Source organism: Amia ocellicauda, chromosome 6, assembly GCF_036373705.1.
Source record: "Amia ocellicauda isolate fAmiCal2 chromosome 6, fAmiCal2.hap1, whole genome shotgun sequence".
In the NCBI taxonomy this organism is placed as follows: Eukaryota; Metazoa; Chordata; class Actinopteri; order Amiiformes; family Amiidae; genus Amia; species Amia ocellicauda.
In genome coordinates, this window is record NC_089855.1 from 9,905,390 (window position 1) to 9,931,864 (window position 26,475).

General features: G+C 42.1%; 3 protein-coding genes across 4 annotated transcripts; all 3 read right to left on the reverse strand.

The window, feature by feature from the left end:
• Window positions 1-2,883: 2,883 nt before the first annotated feature.
• On the reverse strand, window positions 2,884-7,679 carry LOC136750906 (PI-PLC X domain-containing protein 1). Its single transcript, XM_066706063.1, has 7 exons — window positions 7,554-7,679; window positions 6,995-7,118; window positions 6,080-6,216; window positions 5,560-5,688; window positions 5,298-5,453; window positions 4,709-4,901; window positions 2,884-3,967 (listed from the first exon to the last, which is right to left on the reverse strand). The coding sequence occupies exons 2-7, from the start codon at window positions 7,107-7,109 to the stop codon at window positions 3,711-3,713; spliced, it is 987 nt and encodes a 328-aa protein (XP_066562160.1). The 5' UTR covers window positions 7,110-7,118; window positions 7,554-7,679; the 3' UTR covers window positions 2,884-3,710.
• A 1,212-nt stretch (window positions 7,680-8,891) lies between these two features.
• plcxd1.1 (phosphatidylinositol-specific phospholipase C, X domain containing 1, tandem duplicate 1) lies at window positions 8,892-16,018 on the reverse strand. 2 transcript variants are annotated; one of them, XM_066706066.1, is made up of 7 exons: window positions 15,636-16,018; window positions 14,903-15,055; window positions 14,247-14,389; window positions 13,002-13,130; window positions 12,030-12,185; window positions 11,633-11,813; window positions 8,892-11,230 (listed from the first exon to the last, which is right to left on the reverse strand). In XM_066706066.1, exons 2-7 carry the CDS (start codon window positions 15,024-15,026, stop codon window positions 10,986-10,988), a joined length of 978 nt encoding a protein of 325 aa, XP_066562163.1. In that variant the 5' UTR covers window positions 15,027-15,055; window positions 15,636-16,018; the 3' UTR covers window positions 8,892-10,985. The 2 variants fall into 2 exon arrangements, with proteins under 2 accessions (XP_066562163.1, XP_066562164.1); XM_066706067.1 differs by lacking the exon at window positions 15,636-16,018 and having other exon boundaries at window positions 14,903-15,623.
• Window positions 16,019-16,799: 781 nt separating this feature from the next.
• Window positions 16,800-23,923, reverse strand: rgn (regucalcin). Its single transcript, XM_066706068.1, has 7 exons — window positions 23,824-23,923; window positions 21,565-21,730; window positions 21,174-21,356; window positions 20,854-21,069; window positions 18,978-19,109; window positions 18,343-18,497; window positions 16,800-18,022 (listed from the first exon to the last, which is right to left on the reverse strand). Exons 2-7 carry the CDS (start codon window positions 21,725-21,727, stop codon window positions 17,972-17,974), a joined length of 900 nt encoding a protein of 299 aa, XP_066562165.1. The 5' UTR covers window positions 21,728-21,730; window positions 23,824-23,923; the 3' UTR covers window positions 16,800-17,971.
• Between the last annotated feature and the right edge of the window lie 2,552 nt (window positions 23,924-26,475).

Here is a 26,475-nt window from a genome sequence, read left to right on the forward strand (position 1 = left end):
AATAATACTAATAATGTATGTCACCACAGAGACACAGGGGACAATGATAATAACATTGCTTGAAATAATTTCTGAGGTTGGAGATGAAACGCGTATATTCTTTTAAGCATGTTATTGTTTGATGTACACGTGTAGATGCTTTTTAAATTTGTTCCGTAGATAATTGTAAACTTGAGCCATATACCGTCTATTACACAATCATTTGTTTTCGTTTTTTATTTGCTTTTTGCAAGTTGTATTAATGGTTGTGGGTTTATTGTACACTATTGTCAACCCATGTGTGTTTTATTCTAGTATGTCACTTGAGTGTAATGCTATTTATTTTTGCTAAATGGCTATGTATAGAAAGGATGATTGAACTGCACAAGTCGGTACAGGGGGCTTAAGTGCTCATGTAATGAATTTATATGAATTATATAGGTTGCTCAGACGAGATTAAAAGCCACCTGACACCGGCATGCCTCCCTAGTTTCAGTGCGAGTGTTCTGGGGGCCTGATACCTGCAGTGATCGGATCAGCCGGGTTAAGGTTTACCTCCTCTTATGGATCTGTATTAACACTGACTTCTGTACTGCTTTTACCAGGACAGACGTGGAGTGTGATTTGTGATTATGGTGCAGTCACGGCTCTCCGACAGGCAGGCCTTTAAATGGAATCTTACCTGGGAGTCTATTGTCTTGTTGATTCTAACATTCTTCTCTCATTGTATTCTTTTTTAGGGTCAAACAGCATTTCTTTACTTTGTTTCGCTGTTTCTTTAGATTTTGTTGGTTTTATTGATGTGTTTTCCAGTGGAGGATACTACCCAGAGGGGGAGGGGACCTATGTCATCACCATGGCATCACAGAAGTTGCCTAACAAAGCTGCCTATAGGCCACTGCGCTCTGTCACTCAATCAGCCCTCCCCTATTTATTTTTCACTTTCACTGTCAGACTTGAGTTGAAAGATACCCCTTTCTTCTATATTAATATGTATATTAATACAGAAAAACTGTCTATTACTAGCTAAGCCAAAAAATGATTGTATTGATTTTCCACACACAGGGCTCTGAGCACTTGGTGGCAGGGTTTCCCGCAGTGCTGTTCAGGCCAGGCAGCATCGATTTGTGGCCAGATGGGCTGCTTGGCCTGAATAACCCTGTGGGAAACCCTGCAAAAAAAAAAAGTAAAAAAATAAAGAAATAAACTTTAAACCACAAGCGCACATGCTCTGCCCCCAAGCTCTCGTTTGCCATGGCTAATCCCCCTCTACTAACAAACCCCCAGCTCAAATATCGCCCCCCCGCTGGACAATTCAGTAATGCAGTATCGGACCGTCTTGCCTGTGCACAGTCCTAAGGGAAACTCTGTGTGGTGCATTCTGGCCCCCTGACTGACATCTGTGCGGCTGTGAAGTGCTTTCATTCGGTTTTACAGACTAGATGTGATGGGACTGGCTTCCTCAATGGGGAATCAAGCAGGGGAGGGCTGCTCGAGTGACAGCGTACAGTGGCCTATAGGCAGCTTTGTTAGATCACTTCCATTCACAAATCCCATGGTAATGATATGGGCCCCTTTCCCCCTTAGGGAAGTATCCCATTTCGTGGATAACCAGGGTTGAATTCACAACCTATAATTTTCATGGTTGAGCACTGCATTGATTTATCCATTTGGGTTTGGCATATCCCATTACGTTCTGTGTACTAAACCGTTTTGAGTATTTCTTTATTATTTTTCATTTAACTCTTTCATAGCTCCGGAGATCCATGGGTGTTCTTATGAGTGCCAAGATTCCTTCCACCTAGTGGTATCCAGCGGTACTGCAATGCCAGATTATTTTTCCTCTCCATGATGAAACCCATGCATTTGCACTCATGGCTGTTTCAAATCGCTGCCAGATGACACAACCTGGAGTCCTTGTGATTTGAACCAATGATCATAAACTGCTTCCTAGTGCGAGGGCAAGTTGCTGCTGGTGTTGGATGAAACTTGGTGCTCCGAGGAATGAAGACACCTTCACGAGGTTCATTGGCTTCAGTGAGTCTGCTAAGCTTTATGGATGTTGATGTTTGTGGAATGCATGTTTAAAAATAATAATAATAATAATAATAATAATAATAATTGTCACAGAGATCCTTTTGTGATGTGTAGCTATTTTTTGTGTCACGCCTATCATGCGTTAATTGTTTTTAATTACTGCATTAACAATAGCAATGAATTAAAATGTGTACCTGTACTGTTCTTCAGTTTTTTTTCCACAGCAGTCAGATGTAACGCAAACTCTTAGAAACTCTCTAATGAACTTTGTAAATATTAGATTTTATAGCTGCCTCCGTGGTGTTCATTTATTTAAAAGGGACTTGTGTGGGGAATCTCCATTTTGAGATTTATATCGTAAATGAATTCAGTCTTTGGTGATATTGAGGCTTTTCTTGCCCCAGGTAATATCAGAGGTGGCGTAGTCACATTTGATCTGACAACCATAGCCCCCTCCCCCCGAAATTCAAACTCGTCTGGTCTCGCATTACTTTTTTCTTTGCCTGAAGCTCAGCAGATTAACTTAACTCCACTCCTGCTGAGTGACGCCTCCTTTCTCTATACACATTACAAAGGGAGCTGAAAGCTGAAAAGCAGAATATAAACCTCAGGATCCTCCTATGGGGTTGGGAACTGCTATGCTCAGCTCCAAGCAAATGTCAATGCAAGACCAGGCAAGACCTTTTACTGACGTCAGGAAAACAGTGTTTCGTTGCAGTCTTGTGTGTTTACTGGTATTGGTAATGTGAACAATATGCTTTCCACCCCCCTCCCCAAAGGTCACTGTGAAAAAAGGTAACAAACTTCACAAAAGAACATACGCCAACATCGTGGATAACGTGTTTACACACTCGGACACACAGCATACAGACTTTACACAGTTTTTTATTAATTCTGCACTGACAGTCTCCCACATAAAGGCATAGTTAATTAAACTACTATCTTGATAATACGCAGTATATACATATGTCATGTGTACACATTATTATATTACATATGTCACTATAATAGCTGCAGTTTTATTCTACTAAGGATATTGTAAGAGTCACCTATGATGCACTGTGCCATGGTTCTCTATGTATTCTAGGATTTTTAATTCACCGAATGAAAAGCAGGACACACGATAAAGATTTGCTGATGTCAAAGGACATCAGTTTAGAGTACACAGAGGACTGACTAATAAACAAGTGACCTTCTGCAGTTTTCTTCTGAAAATACTTACAGAAAATATCCCCTAATCACTCCCCTTATAAAACACCAAAAAAAACCTTAGTGTCATTCTGAAAGCAGCTCGTGATGATTATGCATGGGAGAATTAGTGTACAGTATTACAGTAAAAAGAGTTTTGTGAATACATGGAAGACTGAATTCAAAGCAAACAACCTATTCTTTCATTTCCTACATAGACTGTACATTTCTATGATATCTTATGCATTTAACAACATTTTTTTGATGATAGAGAGGAAGTGGTATGCTGCTATTTTATCAGTTTTAGTTACTAAGCGTTAATTAACCCACATGAGTCGGCACATCCCCGTATTTGAGACACACCAGAGTGTGTGTGTTGTCTATGTAGAAACTGTTTTGTTTCCGGCTGACAATTAAAGCAGTTACTATTGCTTTGTTCCCTGTTCATATTTCTATACTAAAGTGATCTGGGAACAAAAGGAGAGAAAAAAAAAAGCATTTCAGTGTCAGGAGAGCGTAACAATATCTGGTTCCAAAAGTTTCTGGTTGAGATGAATGACATCGGAAGCAAAGTTATTTATTCCGACAAAATCCTCACAAATTATATTTAAACATGCTTTGCCTGGTCCAGGAGACTGCTTGCCAATCCATTCCAAGAAAGAGCTGTAACTGTGTTGCGTCATGGTCTTAAGTGAAGCACGGGGATGCAGGATTACATACTGAGTGTTTTCCGTGAGGTTGAGACCAGCCACAAAGAATCCCCCTGTAAAGTATAAGGACAGTCAGTCAATTGCTGACAATTACTGTAACACTTACCCAGCACCAAGGGCTGAGGGCCACTTACAGAACCAGTGTGACTCGTGTGGTGCAGATCTGGAAACAACAATCTAGGAGATTTAAATAATAAAAACATTCTATATGTGGATGGTAACTTATTTATAAAAAAAACATCATCTTCCCTGCAGAAGATGTATCATTATATTGTTTCATTTTAATACTGTAAAGCATTGTGGTCTTCCAGTTTCTGTTTTAGTTTTTCTTTTTCCCATGATGCTCAGCAGTTCCAGTTTCACACCATGGCCATAATCTTGTGGTAACAGATGACTAAGCACTTATGGAAACAATCATAAATGATGAGAGGATTCACAGCCTTAAATCTACTGTAAATGGAGCTTTAATTATTGCTCCACACCTTTACAAAAGGCAGTGTTTACACGTAATGATGATAAAATTGTCTCTCCAGCACAGACCTATAATGTATATATGAATTAGAAACTACAGCTCATTTGTGCCCTATGACTCTCGGGTAACAAACTCTTAAGACTCTAATATTCCAATTAAACCATTTAATCTCCACAATGAAAATACTAGAGAGCGCTTTAGGGACAAGTCACTGGTTCATTCAACCTTATAATAACCCCAGTTAGGAAGGAGATGCAGCACCAGAATTACATTTATGTAGCTTGCCAGTATAGCATTTTTTTATTTTAAATCATTGACCAACCTGGTCGTCCCTTTTGTTTCTGTTGCTCTAGATACTGGAGCACATCTTGTGGATCCACTTGGTTTGCCCACCAGTACGGGATGACTGGCCACAGCTCCTTGTGTCTTTTAATAAGTGCACTGTCATCGTAGGAGATTATGACCTGGTATCCCAGACGCCAGAAGCTCCGCAGCGTGAGGGTCTCCTGAAGCTCCTGATCAGATCCAGAGTTAACCCGTTAACACAAAGTGGTTTCAATAAACCCACTTCCACCCACTTCAACCAGAGTATTTACACAAGCACAAGAACTCAAGGTTTTTGGACTAACCATAATATCTACATAATATGTAGTGCACAGTCTCTGGAAATGTATCAGAATATTGGAAAAAACGGCTTTGGCATGGACCTTGTTAATGGAAGAAAGGATAAAATCTTTCTTTGAGTATAGATTTGTATAATATATCGAAAACTTACACCACACATGATAATTGTGTGTCTGGCTAAAGTATACTTTCTTCTCATTTGTTTACCTTTCCAGTCAATTTGTTGGTGACACCATAAACCACAGATTCTCTAATCCTTCCACGTCTTGTATAAATGTGCGTCTCACCATATAGGGGCAGATTTTGTCTCCAAACAGCTGCTTCATGAAGAAAACGAGGTTCTCGTGGAGCTCATTGCTCAGCCCCTCAAAATGGGAGCACGCCAAAATGACAATCTCTTTAGGATGGCATGTCAGCCACTGGGCGATGTCTTTGAGTGCCTCCTAAACAGAGATCAAAACACTTTTTCAAAACAGTATTTGCAATCAAACATTTTGTTTTGGATGGGTTATGATGGGGAGGACAAACTGCCTCCTGGGTCCAACGCACCTGCACTGTCATAAGAGTGTACACCCCATGGGCAAAATACAGGTTGTCCGAGGTATCGTGCTTCTTGTGTGTGATCCGAAAATCGAAGTACCGCATCCCTGAATCCAGCTGCTCAGCGATACTGTGTGCCTGTGAAACCCAAAACATCCTATGAACAAGAAAAAAACTTCTGTGCGGACGTGCAGTACAGCATGTTGGCCAATAACCTGTTTCAACCCTTAAAATTCCTGTCTTATCGATCAAAAATGTTTAGTTATGTGTACATGCGATCAAAGTAGTATTTTCTCTATTAAAAAAAATTATGCAGAACAGAAACACAGTATCAGTGGACACACCTGTATTTACAATGGATTGAGAAAGAAAACTGTGTCATTTGTTACTGGTAGAGGAAGCTAAAGCAGGATGTTGCAATGTACATGTTTTTGTTCAACAAAGGGACATATTTTATGAAACATAAACAATTGCTAGCAAACCCAAAGTCAAATAGGTAAAAGTGTACGTGGGTGGGCAATGGTCATACCTGAGCTGTTCCCCATTTGTAAAGACAGGGTCGTGTGAAGCAGGGCATGATGTAGTCCAGGGCTTTGATCGTGAGAGGCTCGGACTCCTGCACCGGAGAACACATGTCCAGGCAGTAACTCATGGCATCATGGCTTCCTAAAGACATGAGCAATGACTCAAACCAGCTGCAGTAGAAAGTATTCACACATTTAATCTGATATACGTTAGAATGACTAGTATTGATCAGCAACTATAGTGAATTTATTCAGATTCATTGTGGCTCATACAGGGTCCATGTGTGTAGCTGCCTTTCGGTCTAAGGTCTAGCAGACAGAGACACCCAGTTCTCAAAACATCTGATTTCCCTGCCTTGACACGTTCAGGGGATGAGCTAAACATGGCTATATTGATAATGAACTTTCCTGTTGTTTCTGAGAGTCGTCCACAAGCTTACACCAGAGGGTTTGAAATATCTAAATCATCAGCTATATTGTTGATTACTCAGTAGCCAATACAATCTGTTAGCCTTGCATATGAATCAGTACTGAATGCATATCCATTGATTTTTCCAAATTATTCCTGTAGACTTTTCTCTGTTCACTGTCAAGGCCTCAACATATATACAACTCCCGTCTCTCCATATTATTTTATTATGATTCTATAATAAAGATCTTATTGATTTACTGTGGTCTTGTGGATTCCTTACACATCACATTTCTTTCTTACAATTATTCCGCTGGGATTAATTTAGTTCATTTAATTGAATAAACATTGTTGATTCGACTATACATATTTATTAGCTGTTTTAGAGTTTGACTGCAATTATTTCAAATCAAAAACTCTCATATTTTCCTTAGCTATAGCACCCCTTTAAATTGCAACTGTAAAAGTTTAAAGAAATTCCTTCATGTGTTACAAAATGTATTTCACCCACCAGGGATGGCAAGGTGGTATAGGGGTTTATCCCAGAGTTGTTCTGGCAGCTGAGACATCCAGTCTGGGCAGCTCTGGGTTGGTGTCCCGGGAGGAATTTCTGGAATGTTAGCCATCCCTCAAAACTGAAGACAGAAATGTAGTACACATTAACACACGCACCTTAGCTATTTTGCCTAGCTGAAAGGGGAAAGCAAACAGCTAAAGACTTTGAGATGACAAGTTATATCCAGCGCTAATTCAAGAGTATGTCTAAGTCTTGCAACCTCAGTCATAATGAGTGTAATGTTATTCTCCTCAAACTCCTAGTCCCAGTCAAGCAAGAAAAGCTGCAGAGAACGATGCGCTCCACACATATGACACATATTAGAGACAGTAACCATTTGCATGAAAATATCACTGATTTACTGTGTCTATGTGTGCCCGCCAGGGTATATATTACTTCTACCAGCTACAATGTAAAACAAACGTGTCATACCTGCCATTCGCCAGCAAAGCCTGCTATAATGGCATATGCAATTGCAGTTCAGTTTTCTTGCTTGCCCAATTTTTTTGCTTACCGCAATTGTGACGCTCCAGCTTCGGTCCTGTGAGCGAAGACATGAAAACACAGACTTGGCGACTCTGTGCAAATGCCTGCTTTCTCGAGAGTTTCCGTTTCGCGTCCCCGCCGGGGCTGTATTTAGGGACCGTCTGTGAAGTGCACATACAGCGCTGCTTGTTTACTCTCTTAGACGTCTGTTAATCGATGTCATTCAAACATTTTTGCTTAAGATTCACGTATAATGGAATATGCACGTGTCGAAATTATGACGTCACCTGGGACTATAGCCGAATATTATTTGTATTAGTTTAAGGATTCTCTGGTATTATTAATTTGATTATCCAATTACTGTACCGATACGTTATGTTACAGCCCTAACACATACACCGATCAGCCATAACATTATGACCACCTGCCTAATAGTGTGTAGGTCCCCCTTTTGCCACCAAAACAGCCCTGACCCGTCGAGGCATGGACTCCACTAGACCTCTGAAGGTGTGCTGTGGTATCTGGCACCAAGACGTTAGCAGCAGATCCTTTAAGTCCTGTAAGTTGCGAGGTGGGACCTCCATGGATCGGACTTGTTTGTCCAGCACATCCCACAGATGCTCGATTGGATTGAGATCTGGGGAATTTGGAGGCCAAGTCAACACCTTGAACTCGTGATTCATCAGACCAGGCCACCTTCTTCCATTGCTCCGTGGTCCAGTTCTGATGCTCACGTGCCCATTGTAGGCACTTTCGGCAGTGGACAGGGGTCAGCATGGGCACCCTGACTGGTCTGCGGCTACGCAGCCCCATACGCAACAAACTGCGATGCACTGTGTGTTCTGACACCTTTCTATCAGAACCAGCATTCACTTTTTCAGCAGTTTGAGCTACAGTAGCTCGTCTGTTGGATCGGACCACACGGGCCAGCCTTCGCTCCCCACGTGCATCAATGAGCCCTTGGCCGCCCATGACCCTGTCACCGGTTCACCACTTTTCCTTCCTTGGCCCACTTTGATAGGTACTGACCACTGCAGACCGGGAACACCCCACAACAGCTGCAGTTTTGGAGATGCTCTGACCCAGTTGTCTAGCCATCACAATTTGGCCCTTGTCAAAGCCGCTCAGATCCTTACGCTGCCATTTTTTCCTGCTTCTAACACATCAACTTTGAGGACAAATTGTTCACTTGCTACCTAATATATCCCACCCACTGACAGGTGCCATGATAACGAGATTATCAGTGTTATTCACTTCACCTGTCAGTGCTCATAATGTTATGGCTAATCGGTGTATACGCAGATTCATAAACAGAAAGTGGAAAAAAAAAAAAAAAAAAAAGAGAGATCTTAGTCACATCATCTGGTCACCGGCTGCAAAGTTGTATCCGTTTAATAGTTTAAAGAGTTATTTGAATAAAGCATACAACAGTCAGTAAGAGTATTTCATTCAACAGGGAAGAACTCCAGTGAACAACACAATCAAACCCAGAGCCCAATGTGTTCCTTCTTGAATAATTTAATTACCAGAATAACTAGTATAAATACAGATGCAACTGTATGTATTCACAATGCATTTGGCACAATGCCAACACAACACAATTCCCGAGACTTTATTTCAAACAATTTTATCTACCGAGGTTAAGTGCTCGTTGCTTTGTAAACATGGCCCAGTGCCTGTCTCTCATATATCCCGATAGAAAGGAACAACAACCCTGATACATACTAATCAATATTATTAGCAATGGTAATGATAAGGTTTATAACAATGTGAACATAGCAATATGTGATGTAATAACCTATTTCCCTGCACAAAACACAAGGTGTGGTTTTGTGGATTCCTGTCGTACACAAGCAAAATATCATCCTTGTGAACTTTCATTGTGGCCTTTGAGGGCTTCAATATACATGAAAGATCTGAATTACCTGTGAGTAACAAGTCTTGGTGAGCTTTACAATGTCACTTGGTAACACTGTATGGTAATATTTCAAATCATCACCACTTCTTTTCCTAGCTTGCTTGGGAGATGCTTATGGTTTACATTATTGCATATATTTAAAGGGAGAGGAGATGATTAGGTAATGCTTTACAATAATGGGGAGTTGTTCTTAATGAATGGGTGAATCTTACAGGAAAAATATTTGAATGCCGCGTGCACATCCACTGAGCTCTGATGTATAAACACTAACCCCACACTCTAGTCTGTAAGCCTATCCCTCACTGTAAGCTTGGTATACACGTGGCTAACAGACAAACTCAGATGAAGTGCTTCAAGTATTCATACATCAATCCATTAAGAACTGGTGCCCATTATAATGCGTGGCCATAGAGTATGATAAAAGGGACAGATTTGTTAGCGAAAGGCCTACTAAACCATTTTGGATTGACTGAATTTATCTCTGCAAGGATGCAAACTATTTCCAAACTATATCTAGAATGGCAGACAGAGCAATAGTCTCTCAAGAAGTAATTCAGTATAACAGAGAGAAAGGATTTGTAGACCAATATTTAAAGTGAGAGTCTACCACCAGTCATTATTTTTGGAATAAATAAATGTATAAATAAATAAGAATTACAGGGATAGATTTTGAGGGGTGCTTCATTATCAGGCAATCATGCACTTCTTCAAAACACACTATAGAGGGGTTAACATCCACAAAGGCAGCAAAACGCTGACTTGCGGTCTCATGCAAGCAATCTGGCCTCAGGCACCATGCTAAAGACAAGAGGTACATTATCTTTCCTCCAGAGAGTTGGACAGGTTTGGGAAGACATTTACATCTTATTGCACGTTATATAAGTTGTGTGTAACCGCTGGAACTGATCTATGGGTTATTAACGTCATGCAAAATAATGTTTTTCTTGTGGTTTTAATTCATCATTTTGTACTTTTGCTGTGCCCCGTTCTAAGATAACTTGTACAGTACTCTGAGATGTGATGCTACGAATTCATTAAGATCCTTCAAAACCACAGCTGGTGAAAACTTTGGGATCTGCTGGGGCCACTCTATGAAGACTTGCTGGACTGGATGGCCTTTTTCCGTTTTTACATTGTACATTTTCTTAAAGAGATGTGTGAGTAGCTCAGTGTGAAGCTGGGACCTGCCGTTGTCCCACACAACCTCTGCAAGTCTTGGTTTCCCTGGATTTATGTGTTACAGCCCCCGTGAAACATTAGCTTTGGAGACTGTGTTCAACAAGAAAAGATACAAATTTGAACGGATTAAGCGGTCACTCTCTATGAACAATCACTGTCCACGATTCTTCTAGAATGGTTGTTTTCTCCCTTCTTTTCCAGAGTCGCTGAATATCAAGTCACATACTGTAATCTGACCTGTTGTTTTGCTTCCTTCAATAGGTAAAGTGCTATTTTTGTCCATGAGTTGTTTTATTCTATTGCATAGTTTGTTTTTTCTGTTGTTTTTATTCCCAGAGGTGTTTGCGTTCCCTCAGCGTAGCATCAGGACGTCCAGTTCAGCAGAGCTTCGTTCAGCGCAAGCACGGCTGGTACCAAATGGCCCTCCTTCACAAAGTCCCCAGCGATGATGTTGATGGAGTGTCTGCTAGACCCGGGACACTGGTTCTCCACCCATTCCAGCAGCACCGGGTATGTGGACATCACCATGTCTTTCAGAGACTTTGTCGGGTGGGAACAGATGTACTTGAGGTCCTCGGTCAGGTTTATACCTGCAACAAAAAACCCTGCTGTGGAAGAGAAACCAGTTCCGTGAAATATGTTAATGCATGTTCATTGCTACAGGAAGTGACATGTAAATATGCCAGGAATGGTATAGCTCATGGTATAGGAATGGTACAGACAGCAATGAAGAATATCAGCTTTATTGGGATTGGTCCTAACTATACAGGGTAGTCCTGTGCTTATAATAGAGTGTTTCATTTAATGCAGCCATACCAAAACTTGTCTAGAGCTACATTCTTCCTTATCAATGTGTTAAGCAATAACGTCAGGTGTTCGTCAAAGATGACTTCAGAAGAATAAAACAGAATCACAAGTTATTAGTTTAGTTTAACATCATAAAAGAAAGACACAGTGCAGAAAACAGTCAAACACTTTCCCCCCCTCATTAATAAAATAAAGTCTGTTACCTGGACGGCCGTTCTGTTTCCTCCTTTCAAATTCCTCGATGAGCGCCTCAGCTTCACACTTGTTGGCCCACCAGTAAGGGATGTGTGGCCAGAGTTCATCATGGCAATTTATGATGTGGTGTTCGTAGGAGATTATTACTTGGTATCCTAAGTGCCAAAAGTTTCTCAGTGTAACCGTCTCCTGTAGAGAACAGATCAGTAGCAGTAAATCAAGAGGGTTTTGTCCTCCCCATGTACTGGGTACTGGGAATACAGGGGGTGATTTTTAGAGTTCTGCCTTAAGATAGAAACCCATAAGCACTGAGAACATTATAGATGATCCTTACATGTATACATAATCAAAAAAGTGATGTAACTTGTTTAGCAACAATCATAAAAACCTGCTGTGCATATTTACCATTTTTGGACACAGTTTGGAGACGAATATGCTCTTTATGGAGTCAATCAGATGGCTGTGGAGCTCTTGGTTGAGTGCAAGGAAGTGGCTGAAGGACAAGATCACAACCTCTTTTGGATGCACGTCCAGCCACTCTCGGATCTCCTTCAGGACCGCCTGCATTCACACACACACACACACAACAGGAATTCACACCAGCGCAGAGAAACAGGCAGGGGCATCCAGTGAACCCAGCACGAAGCAGTGATAGTCTAAGTTTAACTGAAAATCATACATGCATACAAAAAACAAAACTTTAATCAAAATGTATATGTCCTAAGGGAACTGGAATATAAATTTGACCATATTTGAACTCCGCAGAAGTTGGAATTTGTAGCAGTGACCATAACAAGATAATCGGTCTCTGATTGACACAGCAGTAAGAGATGAGACTTCATACATTCCTGGAAAAACAATTACTGTAGGATATCCTCTGCGGGAATCCAGACAGATGAGAATCTCCTATTTAATTAGGATTTTAATTAACTTTAAATGTTACAGGGTATGCAAAGAATTAACTAGTAGTACCATCGTCTGGAGAAGCAAAACTGTTGTCCTGGTGGACTGCGGATGCCTTGCAGTGAGGAATAGATAGATATTAGGCTTATACACATTAACAAAAGTGACAAACAATTAATAGCGGAGCAAACAGAATCAGCACAGTGGAGTGTGTTGTGCGTTTCAGATAGAAGTGCATTGTTATTTTATCTCTCACTTCGTCTGCATGTCGTAATCTCATCCATTTATCAGATTCCTTATTGTCTATGTGCAAGTTGTGTGCTGGAGCCTGGGTCCTTCTAAAGACTTATCAGATTCTTTGCGAAGGATGAGAGAGGTCTGACAGTGAAGGTCACCATAGACCACGGACACGGCTGCTGTTTTTCTTTGACAAGCTTTCAGTGATTCAGCCTTCTTTCTGGGCTCTTGTCTTACCTCCACAGTGACAGTGGTGTAAACGCCGTGGTAGAAGTATAGGTCACAGGAGTTGTCGTTCGGCCGGTGAGCAATCCTCAGATCACAATACCTCACCCCAGCATCGAGCTGCTCCTTCACACTGGACTCCTACACAGTAGACAAATCCCAGCTCTTATAGACCTGCTAAAACTACATGGATCTCCAATTCTTTGGTATCAGAAAAACTTTAATTCTGGAGAATACTAACCCAAACCAAAGCAAATTAAATTTATTGTAATTGTTAATTTTTAACTTTTATTTTAAGATCTCATGGCTATTGAAAATGTATCCTATAATTGACTATCAAAGTCTATTCATAGCAGGACAATATATTTGTGTGCTTATGCCCGATTTGGATCGTTTATTTCAATCAGATTTTATTCATTTGTTCTCCAGTTCTATTAACGTCGCAGCCCTGTAGCACAAGCTGTAAGGCCAAACGTATCCAAAAACGGTTTTGTCCTCAGTTAGGGCGATTACTGTGAAGTACTTTTGAAAAACGCAATTGATTTTCTTTTCTTTGCCATCAGATACAGATTACATCCATATGGTGTTACAATAATAATAATAAAAAAAAACTACTTTAGGCATACATATCTTCCTGTTCCCATATCTCATTACTGATGTGTTCATTGAAAAATGAATAGTCTCAAAATGTAGCTACTGTAACAGTATCCGTTTTATTTCATCCCATATATAACAGTCCTTAATGTATGACCTGCCTGAGCTATTTTCATCCGCACTAGAAATGTCCTCGATTTCTCACAGAGTTAGGCTACACAAAAGGAGATGGTGCTTAAAATGGATACTTAAGCAGCTGGGACAATGGATAGAAAAGACTGAACACCTTGATTTCTGTCTAACCATTGGCAGACTCCTGTACCAAAATTCATGCGGTGCAGACAGTAAACCATGACAATTATTTATTTTCTTTTTACAGATAGTAACACTGGGTGGAACTACAACTTTCGAAATATAATTCAGACGAACATACACTTACACCTGCAGTGAGGCAAGCCCTAGCTTTGCATGCAAATCTGTTAATGTTTTTCTGCTCATAAATCAGTTTGCATGAAGGGCATAGGCCACAATGTGGGCTGAAGCCTGGAGCCTGTATTGCAACATGACATTTGATTCACAACCTTCATTACAGCGAACTTCCAGTGTATTTATAATTGAGCTAATGTAGCACAAATGAAAAGACATATATATTCTACAGCCTACCTGTGTTATAGCCCACTTGTACAAAAACGGGCGAATAAGAGGCTTCATAATTTTGTCCAGCTGTTTTAACATGTCTGGCTGTGTGACATCCACTGGGGATCTGTTGTTTTTGTCCAGACAGTAAGTGATGGTGTTGTGGCTGCCTGGAAAGAAAAAGAGCACACACTGAAGACGGGAGATGAAACAAACAAAAACCGTCCCAAGAACAGGTGTTTTGCAGACTGACCCACTCCAAAAGGATGCACCCCCGTTAATCGAACGGGGGATTGCTTTTAGGGCAGCCATGCAGAGCTGCGTTTTGTTGGCACCAGTCTGTCATAATTATTGTCCAATTCTTGTCTTGGGTCTGTTGGGTCCAAGCATTATAACCCATGGTGGATGCTGAAAATTGTAGTCTCCATCATCATGCCACCAGCAGTCCATGTGCTTTAGTAGCAGGAACTGGCTGCCTTCATATGATTTTGGACAGATGCAAACATACCATCTGTATAATAACACAAGACTCAAGGAAGAAATTAGGGGAGGGCAGCTTGTCAATACTTCTGGTAATCTACATTGTACAGAGTTAAGGAAAACAAAAAAAAACATTATAAACTTGACTGATTCAAATCAAAGGATGAAAGGACAAGAGGAGAATGAAGATAAAACAAATGTACCTGGAATTGCCAAGTTGTACAGAGGCACGTCCCAAAGACTGTCTGGTAAATGAGACATCCAGCTGTCCGTGGGCAGGTTCCTCAGAGACCCCTTACTGGTTGTTGATGACTCCATGGAAGTCATTTTTTAATTTATGTTTCTCCAAATTCCGCCTTGAACACACACACAAAATCCAAAAGATGTATACAGCCAGTCCTCATCCAAAATGAGCTTAATCTGACGGACATATATTTGCATGCACTTCTTTATTGACCAACGCGTGTCAGATAACTTGTGGTGATTAATTTAGACCTTACCCAACAAAAGGCTCATATACTGACGTTCAATTATTCGTATAATCCAGTCATTATGGATATAGTGCATTGCGTGTCTGTTTCCCCCCCCCTTTGGATAATTGGATCGTATTCCTATTGTAAGAGCTTTACAAATAATTAATTCTAACCAAAGCAAACACACAACCCCATGGTGCCGCCTGGGATTGTGGTGAAACCCGTTTCACCGGTGCACAAAAGCGAGGAGGATGCAGTCAATTTGCACATCGCATCGCAGGACCCAGTTTTACCGAAATCATGTGCATCTTAGTTTCAATCACTTTGTGTACAACAATCTTAACATGTTATACCACATCGAAGACGTGAATAACCCATATATAACCATGCACAAGACAGAGGTCTGTGATGTTTAAAGTGCCAATGCCTTACTATGCGTCTCTGCCCATTAAAGCGCACTTACAGGCTCCTCGCTGACGTCACGGTCCGCAGTCGCCGGGCTGCAGCTGCTCGTCTCCGGCTCGGACTGCGCTGCTGGGGGCAGGTTTGCTATTTAAAAACAGCATGGGGCGCGCCAGGCTGCACACCTAGCTTAGGGCTCCCGAAACCGTAGACGACACCGCGATCTCGGATACAGGAGAAGAGCACAGTGCGTGGGGCTGCGGCGCACGCCATCGCCGGGAGAAAGAAACCGGCCCGGGCAACACGACCTGCGGGAAATGCGCCCCCCGAGAAGAAAGCACGAGTCCCCGGCGCTGTGGAGTTTGCGGCTGAACTTTCTGTGGCGGGTTTGGCCTCCGGACGCGGGTCTGTTCCTCGTTTGATGACGGACTGTCGGGCTCTGGGGGAGGGGGCGTGGCCTGGTTCTGGACGGGTCGGGTTGTGGGCCAATCCGCGTCCAGCAGGGCGGGCCGAGCCGCAGCCCCTTTAAAGAGGACATTGGCCCTTTTATTCCTCACTTCACATTAAATAAATGCCCCATATGAATAATAATCATAACCGACATTACTCAAGTTTAAATGATCTTGTGCATCCCACTGTAACAACTGTTTCTAGACTAATTCTCCATTAATTGGACATTTGGTGCTTTTCTGCTTTGCAGCCCCCTCCCCCCAAATAAACACTAAAGGTGCGGAAAACTGTCAAACTGCTGAGCTCAGGGAAAAAGCAAAGAGCGCAGTTTTCCCTGACTTCGTGCTTTTGTCGGTTGCTGTGCATTGGCAGCCTTGGTGCTTTGTGCATTTACGCAGAGCGCAGGACCCACAATCTTGCAGATTTAATTATGAGATGCGTAGCGCCTGCACACTGCACGCCAGTTATATTACTACTACAACCACTGCAGAAAAGAGCGAATAATAATAAATCTGTGACACCCAGCTGTATATGGATTTATACTTTATATCAAAACCATCCCTCTGTCCTGTCACAGAGCTGTACTATATGCAGGTGAGACAGGACAATAAGAATGAAGGTTAACTCATTTAATATATACTACTTTACTACTACTACTACTAGATTTTTTTCTTGGTGGTCTGAACAGACATTTCTATCCCCACTTAGTAATTTGGTGTTTTGAAATCTGAAACACAAAACATGAGATGGAAACTACTTCACACACACTTCTCAGTTGGCATGGTATGCTTCTTTTATTTGAGCCGAGAATGGTCAACATGAACAACGTGAACAAGCTTTGTGGCAAAGACATGAACACGAACAGCATAAAAAGACATACAGAATATTGTTCTAGCTACTGGCAATGTGTGTCTATTCCCCGTTAATGATTATTACTATAACTATTAACTATATTAACACCACAGTCCAAGGTTACTCACATTTAAAAATGGCGAAAAGGTACACAGCTGCCAAGGTGACAGAGTAAACGGCAGTGACACAAATTATGTAACATTAGGCACTGAAACAAAATGCAGAGGAAGACAACAGCTACAGCAATGGGTTACAGTGAAATATGCTGGAATAGGAAACTGGAATAAGTGTTTTATCTAGTATCTGTAGATCAGTAAAAAAAAAAAAAAAAACTTGTTATGTATAGAGCATTTATTGAGCTTTTCCAGTGTAATATTCTTTTTCCTGATAAGTCAGGCCTCCTATTCACAGTAGATTTAATGTTAATTTAATGCCCAGGAAAGATATAAATATTTCATATCACAATAAGCAAAGCTCTAACAATTTTTTAACTCCTTACCAAAATTCTCATTCCATACATTTTCTTTCTGTAATAACATACTTCATCCCAACGGCACAGTAAGACCCAAATAAATTGGCCACATCGGTCTAACCACCAGTTTTCAACACGTCACATTCGGTTTCATTTCATTTTCACCTCCCTTCCTTACTGCAGCTTTCACACACCATGAAGAGTACTGAAGATTTGTTTCACTAGATCCTCTCTACAAATCTCAGCAGCCTGTTTCCAAAACGTTACAGCCAGATGGATGAGGTTTAGTTTGGGCTACTCTCACCCTCTCCTGGTAGCAGGTCAGTACAGCTATGGCTCAATGCAGGACATTTGACACCAGTGGTTCAAGTAAAACACAGTTATTGCTTATGCCCTGCTTAATGTGTACATTATTACCAGATATGATGACATGAACCAGTATGAATCTTTTGCCTGGGTGACTATAAATGTGAAGGAAAGACATTTATTAAGAAGGTAATTAAGGTATTATATAAGGAACACTTTTTTTTTTTAATAGTTTGTAACTATAATTTTTTGAATTTAAGTCATACGAGTTAAATCATTTCATTAACGCTTCTAGAACAGCAAACCACAAAGTGTGATTATCCAGCAAAAAAGTTTGGTGGAATTCCTTTAACCCCCAGTCCAGTTATCTGCAAGCAAAACAAAAGTATTAGTCTTTTCCCTTTAAAAATGATCAAGAATCTTAATCTAACAGCTCATCTCTATTTTAAAAATAGTTTAAGGTTAAAGGTTAACATTGAAGAGGCTGTCCAGTCCCTAACATTGTTTCTTGTTTCCATAACACATTGCACACGTTTGGGGTGTTTTGTACGGATGTTAAGCTCATCAAAGTAGTTTCAGCACAGATTCCTTCACTCACTTCCACAGGGCCACTAGATCTTCAGAACAAATCGAACAATTGGCAGTAATTGCCCCCAGCACAAGCAGACAAAGGCCACACATTTCTCACCTTAAAAATGCCTCCAGCTTCCGGCTGCTTAACCACCAAGTCCTGGTCCATCCCCTCGCAGGCTGTGGTCACGTAAAGCTCCGAATAGTCCTTCCCACCGAAGCTGCACGATGTGGTCTTTTCCACAGGCAGCTTCACCGTCTGGATTCTTTCACCTGAGACACAAAACCTTTGAGACTTTCGTGACACTTTTCCCTCAGCACAAAATAGATTACGATGTTAGAAAAACAGCACAGACATCCCTTAATACACTGTAAAACTTTTAGATGCGTTTAATAACACTTTCTTAGAAGTATGTCAGGATATAACCTATATTGTGATAATTTACTTTGCAACTGGTCTGCATTTTATGGAACCATATTTACACCTTTAATCTTCAGCACCAATCCAACTGTGGGTGTTGGGCAAATGAGAGAGAAAATGGAGACCAACGTAGACAACTTGTCAGGTCAGGAGGTGGACTGATGAGGTGTATGATTAACTCTTTAATATCTGACATTGGGAGGAACTGGGGTAGAACGGAGGATGGTAAAGGCACTGAGATAGGATATGCATGTTTATATAAGCCTTATATGAAAGCTGCTGTACAGTAATTCTATTGCCGTTGTAGTTTAAAGTGCCAGCTGTGTGCATACCTGTCACCGGGTCTATCCGCAGGACTCGTCCTCCGCTGTAGCAGGCCACCCACAGCTTGCCCTCAGAGTCAATGCACATCCCATCTGGGATCCCTTCGTCTTTCCCCAACTTGTACACAGTCCTGCGATTGGCTTTACAGGTATTTTATAACACAAGTTAGACAAGTTCAGTGGGTTAAAGTAGAACACAGATACTACAACCCTCCCCCCCCCCCCCCAACAACCAACAGAGCCTCAGACAATGCTCTCATTTAAAACAAGGACCAAGTCTAAAACAATGATGTACAATTTTATAAAAGCAAACCTTGAAGGTATGAGGTGGCACTTAGAAGAGGTAGACTGGAGCACACTGGATACAGATTCAGTTGAAAATGGATGGTTGTATTTTAAGAATATACTACTTGAGGCTCCGGAGAAATTTGTATCAAAACTTAGCAAACTGAGGACAAAAAAACACTGGCCAAAATGGTTTAATAGATGTATGCAAAAATCTGGAACAAACAAACTCTCTAGCGATGTGGTAGAAGCTGAAAATTCGGGAACATTTAAAAATAGAATGGATAGGATCCTTGGATGAATTAGTTATTAATGGACACCAAACAAGCTCGATGGGGTGAATGGCCTCCTCTCGATTGTAAACTTTATGTTTTTAATTAACTAAATTAATTCTGACTGACCATTACTGTGCCGTACTGTCCTCTCCTGCATGTGACTTTTCAAAACACGTTACAGGGCATGACACAGAGAGCGACACATACAGCCTGTTGCTCAACTTGACATTGATCAGCCATAACATTATGACAACCTGCCTAATACTGTGTAGGTCCCCCTTTTGCTGCCAAAACAGCCCTGACACATCGAGGCATGGACTCCACTAGACCTCTGAAGGTGTGCTGTGGTATCTGGCACCAAGACGATAGCAGCAGATCCTTTAAGTCCTGTAAGTTGCGAGGTGGGGCCTCCATGGATCGGACTTGTTTGTCCAGCACATCCCACAGATGCTCGATTGGATTGAGATCTGGGCAATTTGGAGGCCAAGTCAACACCTTGAACTCGTGATTCATCAGACCAGGCCACCTTCTTCCATTGCTCCGTGGTCCAGTTCTGATGCTCACATGCCCATTGTAGGCGCTTTCGGCAGTACCCTGACTGGTCTGCGGCTACGCAGCCCCATACGCAACAAACTGCGATGCACTGTGTGTTCGGACACCGTTCTATCAGAACCAGCATTAACTTTTTCAGCAATTTGAGCTACAGTAGCTCGTCTGTTGGATTGGACCACACGGGTCAGCCTTCGCTCCCCACGTGCATCAATGAGCCTTGGCCGCCCATGACCCTGTCGCCGGTTCAGCGCTTTTCCTTCCTTGGACCACTTTTGATAGGTACTGACCACTGCAGACCGGGAACACCCCACAAGAGCTGCAGTTTTGGAGATGCTCTGACCCAGTCGTCTAGCCATCACAATTGGGCCCTTGTCAAAGTCGCTCAGATCCTTACGCTGCCCATTTTTCCTGCTTCTAACACATCAACTTTGAGGACAAAATGTTCACTTGCTGCCTAATATATCCCACCCACTGACAGGTGCCATGAGAGCGAGATTATCAGTGTTATTCACTTCACCTGTCAGTGCTCATAATGTTATGGCTGATCAGTGTAAAATCCAATTCCCTTATCAAACAAATTACAGGTTTCCTTAGTCCCCTGTAGAAGGTACTTTTGAAAATGAGAAGGTGACTTAAGATAATGAAAGGAGGCCGACTTTTTGCTCTTGCTGATATCCTGTAGGTTCAGGTGTTCAGAGGTGCCACAGCCTAGGAATTAAAACATTTCCCCAACCTGCACAAACACACACACACTTCTCACAGCCCGCACTTACAGATGCTGCCCGTCTCCTTGTCATAATCAAAGGCATCCACTTTGAACGACAGGCTGTCAATGTAGTAGAAGGTCTTGTGGTCCAGTGACCAGTCCATGCCATTGGAGATATCCACCTGGTCAAAGTGCCTCACCACTGAGTGGTCAGGGTTCAGCATGAAGAGAGATCCCTGGTTCCTCTCCACCACAGTAGGCCGCACCTCCAGAGACATGGTTCCTGAACACAACAAATGGCAGGAACGGGAGGCAGGAAGGAGGAAATGTGAAGGCATTTATAAACAAGATGAGCACAGGCATTTATCAATACAGTGAAGTGCATACCTGCAAAGAAACGTCCCTTGGGATCCACCTTGCCATCATTGAACCGGTTGTTGGGTTTGTCCTTGTCTACGTGAGCCAGGGTAGTTATGGTCTGTTGGTCCCAGTCTACGGCAGCAAAGCGGCAACCCACCCCGATGACATACCCTCCTGACTGGCGCGGCACCACGCAGCCAACAAAATCGTCTGTGGGGAGCAGATACAGACACAGGGGGTTAATGGTTAACGGTTATATTTGCATTTTTAGAGAGAGCGAGAGACAATGAAAAAAATTAAAATAATTAGAGGCTTATGGAAGTAGGAAGGGCACTCTTGGGGTTGCAGACAATGGTTTCTGCAATAAAAGGTGCATGACCCACCCCGGCACTGCCTATACAACACAAAGAGTCCTCACCCGTTGCGACGCTCTGCACTTGCTTGGTGTCGGGGTTCCAGCGGCACACCTTTCGCCCCGAGATGTCCACATAGAGCAGGGTGCCCTCCTTCTCCTCCCACACAGGGCTCTCCCCGATCTTGTACTTCTCCTTCACCACACACTCGATCTTGATGGAGGCCATGGTCTGGCAATGCAAATGTCAGTTACCGCCAGATCAGTCTCCTCTCCTGCACTGATATATATATATATATATATACACTCACCTAAAGGATTATTAGGAACACCATACTAATACTGTGTTTGACCCCCTTTCGCCTTCAGAACTGCCTTAATTCTACGTGGCATTGATTCAACAAGGTGCTGAAAGCATTCTTTAGAAATGTTGGCCCATATTGATAGGATAGCATCTTGCAGTTGATGGAGATTTGTGGGATGCACATCCAGGGCACGAAGCTCCCGTTCCACCACATCCCAAAGATGCTCTATTGGGTTGAGATCTGGTGACTGTGGGGGCCAGTTTAGTACAGCGAACTCATTGTCATGTTCAAGAAACCAATTTGAAATGATTCGACCTTTGTGACATGGTGCATTATCCTGCTGGAAGTAGCCATCAGAGGATGGGTACATGGTGGTCATAAAGGGATGGACATGGTCAGAAACAATGCTCAGATAGGCCGTGGCATTTCAACGATGCCAATTGGCACTAAGGGGCCTAAAGTGTGCCAAGAAACCATCCCCCACACCATTACACCACCACCACCAGCCTGCACAGTGGTAACAAGGCATGATGGATCCATGTTCTCATTCTGTTTACGCCAAATTCTGACTCTACCATCTGAATATCTCAACAGAAATCGAGACTCATCAGACCAGGCAACATTTTTCCAGTCTTCAACTGTCCAATTTTGGTAAGCTTGTGCAAATTGTAGCCTCTTTTTCCTATTTGTAGTGGAGATGAGTGGTACCCGGTGGGGTCTTCTGCTGTTGTAGCCCATCCGCCTCAAGGTTGTACGTGTTGTGGCTTCACAAATGCTTTGCTGCATACCTCGGTTGTAACGAGTGGTTATTTCAGTCAAAGTTGCTCTTCTATCAGCTTGAATCAGTCGGCCCATTCTCCTCTGACCTCTAGCATCAACAAGGCATTTTCGCCCACAGGACTGCCGCATACTGGATGTTTTTCCCTTTTCACACCATTCTTTGTAAACCCTAGAAATGGTTGTGCGTGAAAATCCCAGTAACTGAGCAGATTGTGAAATACTCAGACCGGCCCGTCTGGCACCAACAACCATGCCACGCTCAAAATTGCTTAAATCACCTTTCTTTCCCATTCAGACATTCAGTTTGGAGTTCAGGAGATTGTCTTGACCAGGACCACACCCCTAAATGCATTGAAGCAACTGCCATGTGATTGGTTGGTTAGATAATTGCATTAATGAGAAATTGAACAGGTGTTCCTAATAATCCTTTAGGTGAGTGTATATTACTCCTTCCTACCCCTGTCTGCAGCTTCAGACAGGTGGCAGGTGGCCATGCATTATTTTTACATACAGTCTCATACATGCATGAAATACTGAGTTATTCATCACCATTTCCATAAGGAACCACATTCTTCCTGTAGAAGTGCAAATAGGGGTATGGCTTAACTCACATACGCTCTGACAAGGAAGGAAAGAGACCTAGCCCTGTATGTTGTTTAAAAAAAACTAAATTAATAATGATATTATAAAGTTAGCAAATTGAAGTTGGCTGTAGTAAGCCCGACTGTAAATGCAAACAGGCTGTACATGGAACCGTAATTTATTACTGCGCATATTCACAACAACTTATTTTTAAATTGCAAAGGCAGCTGACTGTGAATCCTGCTTAACGTGCAGTAAAAAAACTATGTATTGTGCGGTAGATACATAAATAGTTCAATTATTACGTCCTCATACTAGCATGGTGCTTTAGTTAAGCAAGGGGACGCATTTCCCTCCGCTGCGGGGTTTGAAGCTCCCTGTATCGGCCTGAAGTCCGAGCAGCTGTCGGGTGCAGTCAAACGGACCCTGGCTATACCGATCACAGTGGGAGATCAAAGACAACGACTTCATATGAAAGTCACATGAAACGGATAATGCGAGTCACCAGATTCAAGTGACACTATTTTGCAAACGCGAACAAACACAAACCCACTTATTCGTGCAGTTACAAAACAACATGCATTTGGTTTCAACTTTGACGCATAAACACCAATGAAATGCATTGCAGTGCCAAGAGCACCAGGAGAAAGTGTCCTACCAGCTCAGTGGATGTCTTCTGCACAGATGAGCTCTGCGGAGGTGCTCCACTGCTGCCCGTGCACTGTGCGCTTATTTTTATATTTGTCTATCTCGTTAATATTCAACACACAAAGCTGTTGTTTAACACATAATAGTACAGGCACCCCGTGGTCGACGTGCGGTTAAAACACACAGAGCCCTGTCGGTCCCTAAACAAGCCAAGTGGAAAAATAAAGGGTCAGCACTGCAAATTAATTGCCAAAGACATGGACGGAAGGATCGCAGTTAACCATTTCCCTGCTTTCTGTCCGATCCAGAGCTTTTGCATGGCCTTGTTTTCAGCACAGTTGAGGGGTTGGCAAAGGAAGCTTGCAGACTGCTGTACTGCAACTGAACTGGAAACTATGTGAATGCCTGATACGGATTCAATTGACCAACATTCACATGCACAGACAACTGAAAGAAGTTTGATACCGTTTTTGGTTTCTCTGAGATGATCTCCATGTAATGTGCAATTCGGCAAATCTGTGTGTGTGTAACATTTATTACAGATGTGGGCCTATTGATTTCCAGCTCACTAGCAGTCCTGTTACAGATGGATAATAAATATTATTTTATTGCTAAATACCGAGCCCAGTTTGGGTCATCAAATTAGAAATGGCCACTACACCCTGGAAAGAGATCACAGCAACGTGGATAGAATAATTCCTGGACTCAAAACTTTGTTATTCATGGACATATTAAATGACCAGCACTATCAGTCCAAAACATGGGCATAGTTGGTAGTTATAAATCTATTAATCTTTTTATTTTTGAAATGCTGTATATAAATAGACAGCCAAAGGAGAAGATAGCATTATATAATCAGTGGGAAATATTTGGAAGAGTTGGGCCCTACTGTAACGCCCATGTGCTCATGAAACCTGAATTTCCACAGCATATTTTGTGTCATATATAACCAGTTATTTTATTGTTCTACTTGGCATTAGCTATGTGCTTGTGACATACAAAGGCACCGTGAGAGCACAAGATAAAAGCAAGAAAACCTACAAATCGACAACTTGGCACCCAAAGTCATGACATCATACTCTCTCCCGTCAACAATGCTCGAAGTGAACCGTTTTTGAATCGATGTTGTCAAAACGAACAAAAGACCATTCCGCTTCGCTTCTCTGAAAGGCACAGTCCTGACTGCAGCGATAAACAGTCATCTTATCACGTGTGCTAGAAAAATACTTCTATGCTATTTCCTTAAAAATGGCCAAAGGAGGTGTACAGCTTTTACATTCAATTACAAACGGATCCCAGAACTAACAGATGTTTTCTGTCAGTGCAGATTATACATGAAAGGATTGTAGCTTGTGAGTTAGTGATAAAGACAGTAACTCACCTTGGCATTACTGCTGCTTCTGCAATTTCTATTTTATTCTAGGGCAAAGTCCCCTGGCAGGAACCTCTCTTCACCTCTGATGTTGTAACTGAATTTCCAGCAGGGTAATGCCCTTTTAAAACTCATGCTTACAAACCCAGAGATATTAGATTTGGCCAGATTTGCTGCACCTCTTCCAGCTTTGTACATTCATCCCCACCCTGGCAGAGACATTGAACATTACATTTCAATTCTGAACAGGGGGGCGCTCTGTTATTTAATAATCACAGAAACCTCCTGACACAGTGGATAACTTCCCCTCTCTCTGGGGAGTTTCTGAGTTGATGCATAGTCAGCTTTTGTCAGAAGTAGTCACTCACCTGCTCATTAAGGGATTCATTGATTGCAAACCATGTCCACTGCTTTTTGTGAAATATTGAAGGCATAGCCATATTAAAAATGCATCTTTGTGATCACGTGATAATATACATTAAATAAGATAATAGATGACCCACTGATCCCGAGATAAATGTGATTAGGACCTAAAAAAAACCCTAAACATCCTCATGGTTTTAGCTTCTCATTTCAATCTGCACGAGATGATCAAGGGGTTTCTCATTTTGCAGTAAAATCAATGTACATCTTGCGTTCATGTTCTCCAAATGTGAAGGAAGCACACAGCACACCAAACAACCACACCCACGTAGTTATTTTGAAGAGAGGGAGAACCGACACTTTTGTAATATATGAAGGGTTTGCGAACACAACCAGGGTGGCATCCGGGATCGTTCCGACTTCCCCAGCGCTCATGTGTTCATCTCGTATGAATAAACTATTGTGAAGGCGAGGGCATATAGCGGACCTAGGCCTGCATTGTGGTTCAGCTCTTGATAAATTCCAGCTTCTTAATCAGGCATGTTTTCAAGGATGAATTTAGATGAGGGCGGCAGGGGGGGGGAATTAACACAATTAACACTGGGAATTAACACAATTAGATTCTCTAACACACCACAGGGCTTCCAGAAAATGAGGTGCCCGGAGCTGCACAATGACTCTCTGCAGACACTTTGAAGCAGAGAGGCTGGGATGCCATTATGCCATGCCTTCAGTCTTTGGCAGGGAACAGCCCAGTTCTGGAATAAAAGTCCGGTGGCTCATCTTCAGAAGATTGAACTGCCCCTCATTCGCGATGATCTAACAAATCAGCATCATCAACACAGGCCTGCAGTAACGCTGCAATAAGATCACAGAGGGTCCCAATATCTGTTGCATAATTTCATTTGCTCAGCATTATGGGAAGAG

Bases quoted from the DNA above. Each gene is read 5' to 3' on its own strand.
- plcxd1.1 (XM_066706066.1), bottom strand. From the start codon at position 15,026: ATGACTTCCATGGAGTCATCAACAACCAGTAAGGGGTCTCTGAGGAAC. The intron at 14,390-14,902 runs GTACATTTGTTT...TTTTCTTTCCAG, and splicing joins GTACAACTTGGCAATTCCAG to GCAGCCACAACACCATCACT. The intron at 13,131-14,246 runs GTAGGCTGTAGA...TCTACTGTGTAG, and splicing joins ACAAGTGGGCTATAACACAG to GAGTCCAGTGTGAAGGAGCA.
- rgn (XM_066706068.1), bottom strand. From the start codon at position 21,727: ATGGCCTCCATCAAGATCGAGTGTGTGGTGAAGGAGAAGTACAAGATC. The intron at 21,070-21,173 runs GTATGCACTTCA...TGTTGTGTTCAG, and splicing joins CAAGGGACGTTTCTTTGCAG to GAACCATGTCTCTGGAGGTG. The intron at 19,110-20,853 runs GTAAGTGCGGGC...ATACCTGTAAAG, and splicing joins CAAGGAGACGGGCAGCATCT to CCAATCGCAGGACTGTGTAC.
- LOC136750906 (XM_066706063.1), bottom strand. From the start codon at position 7,109: ATGGCTAACATTCCAGAAATTCCTCCCGGGACACCAACCCAGAGCTGC. The intron at 5,454-5,559 runs GTGCGTTGGACC...ATCTCTGTTTAG, and splicing joins ACACTCTTATGACAGTGCAG to GAGGCACTCAAAGACATCGC. The intron at 4,902-5,297 runs GTGAGACGCACA...GGATCTGATCAG, and splicing joins ACAAAATCTGCCCCTATATG to GAGCTTCAGGAGACCCTCAC.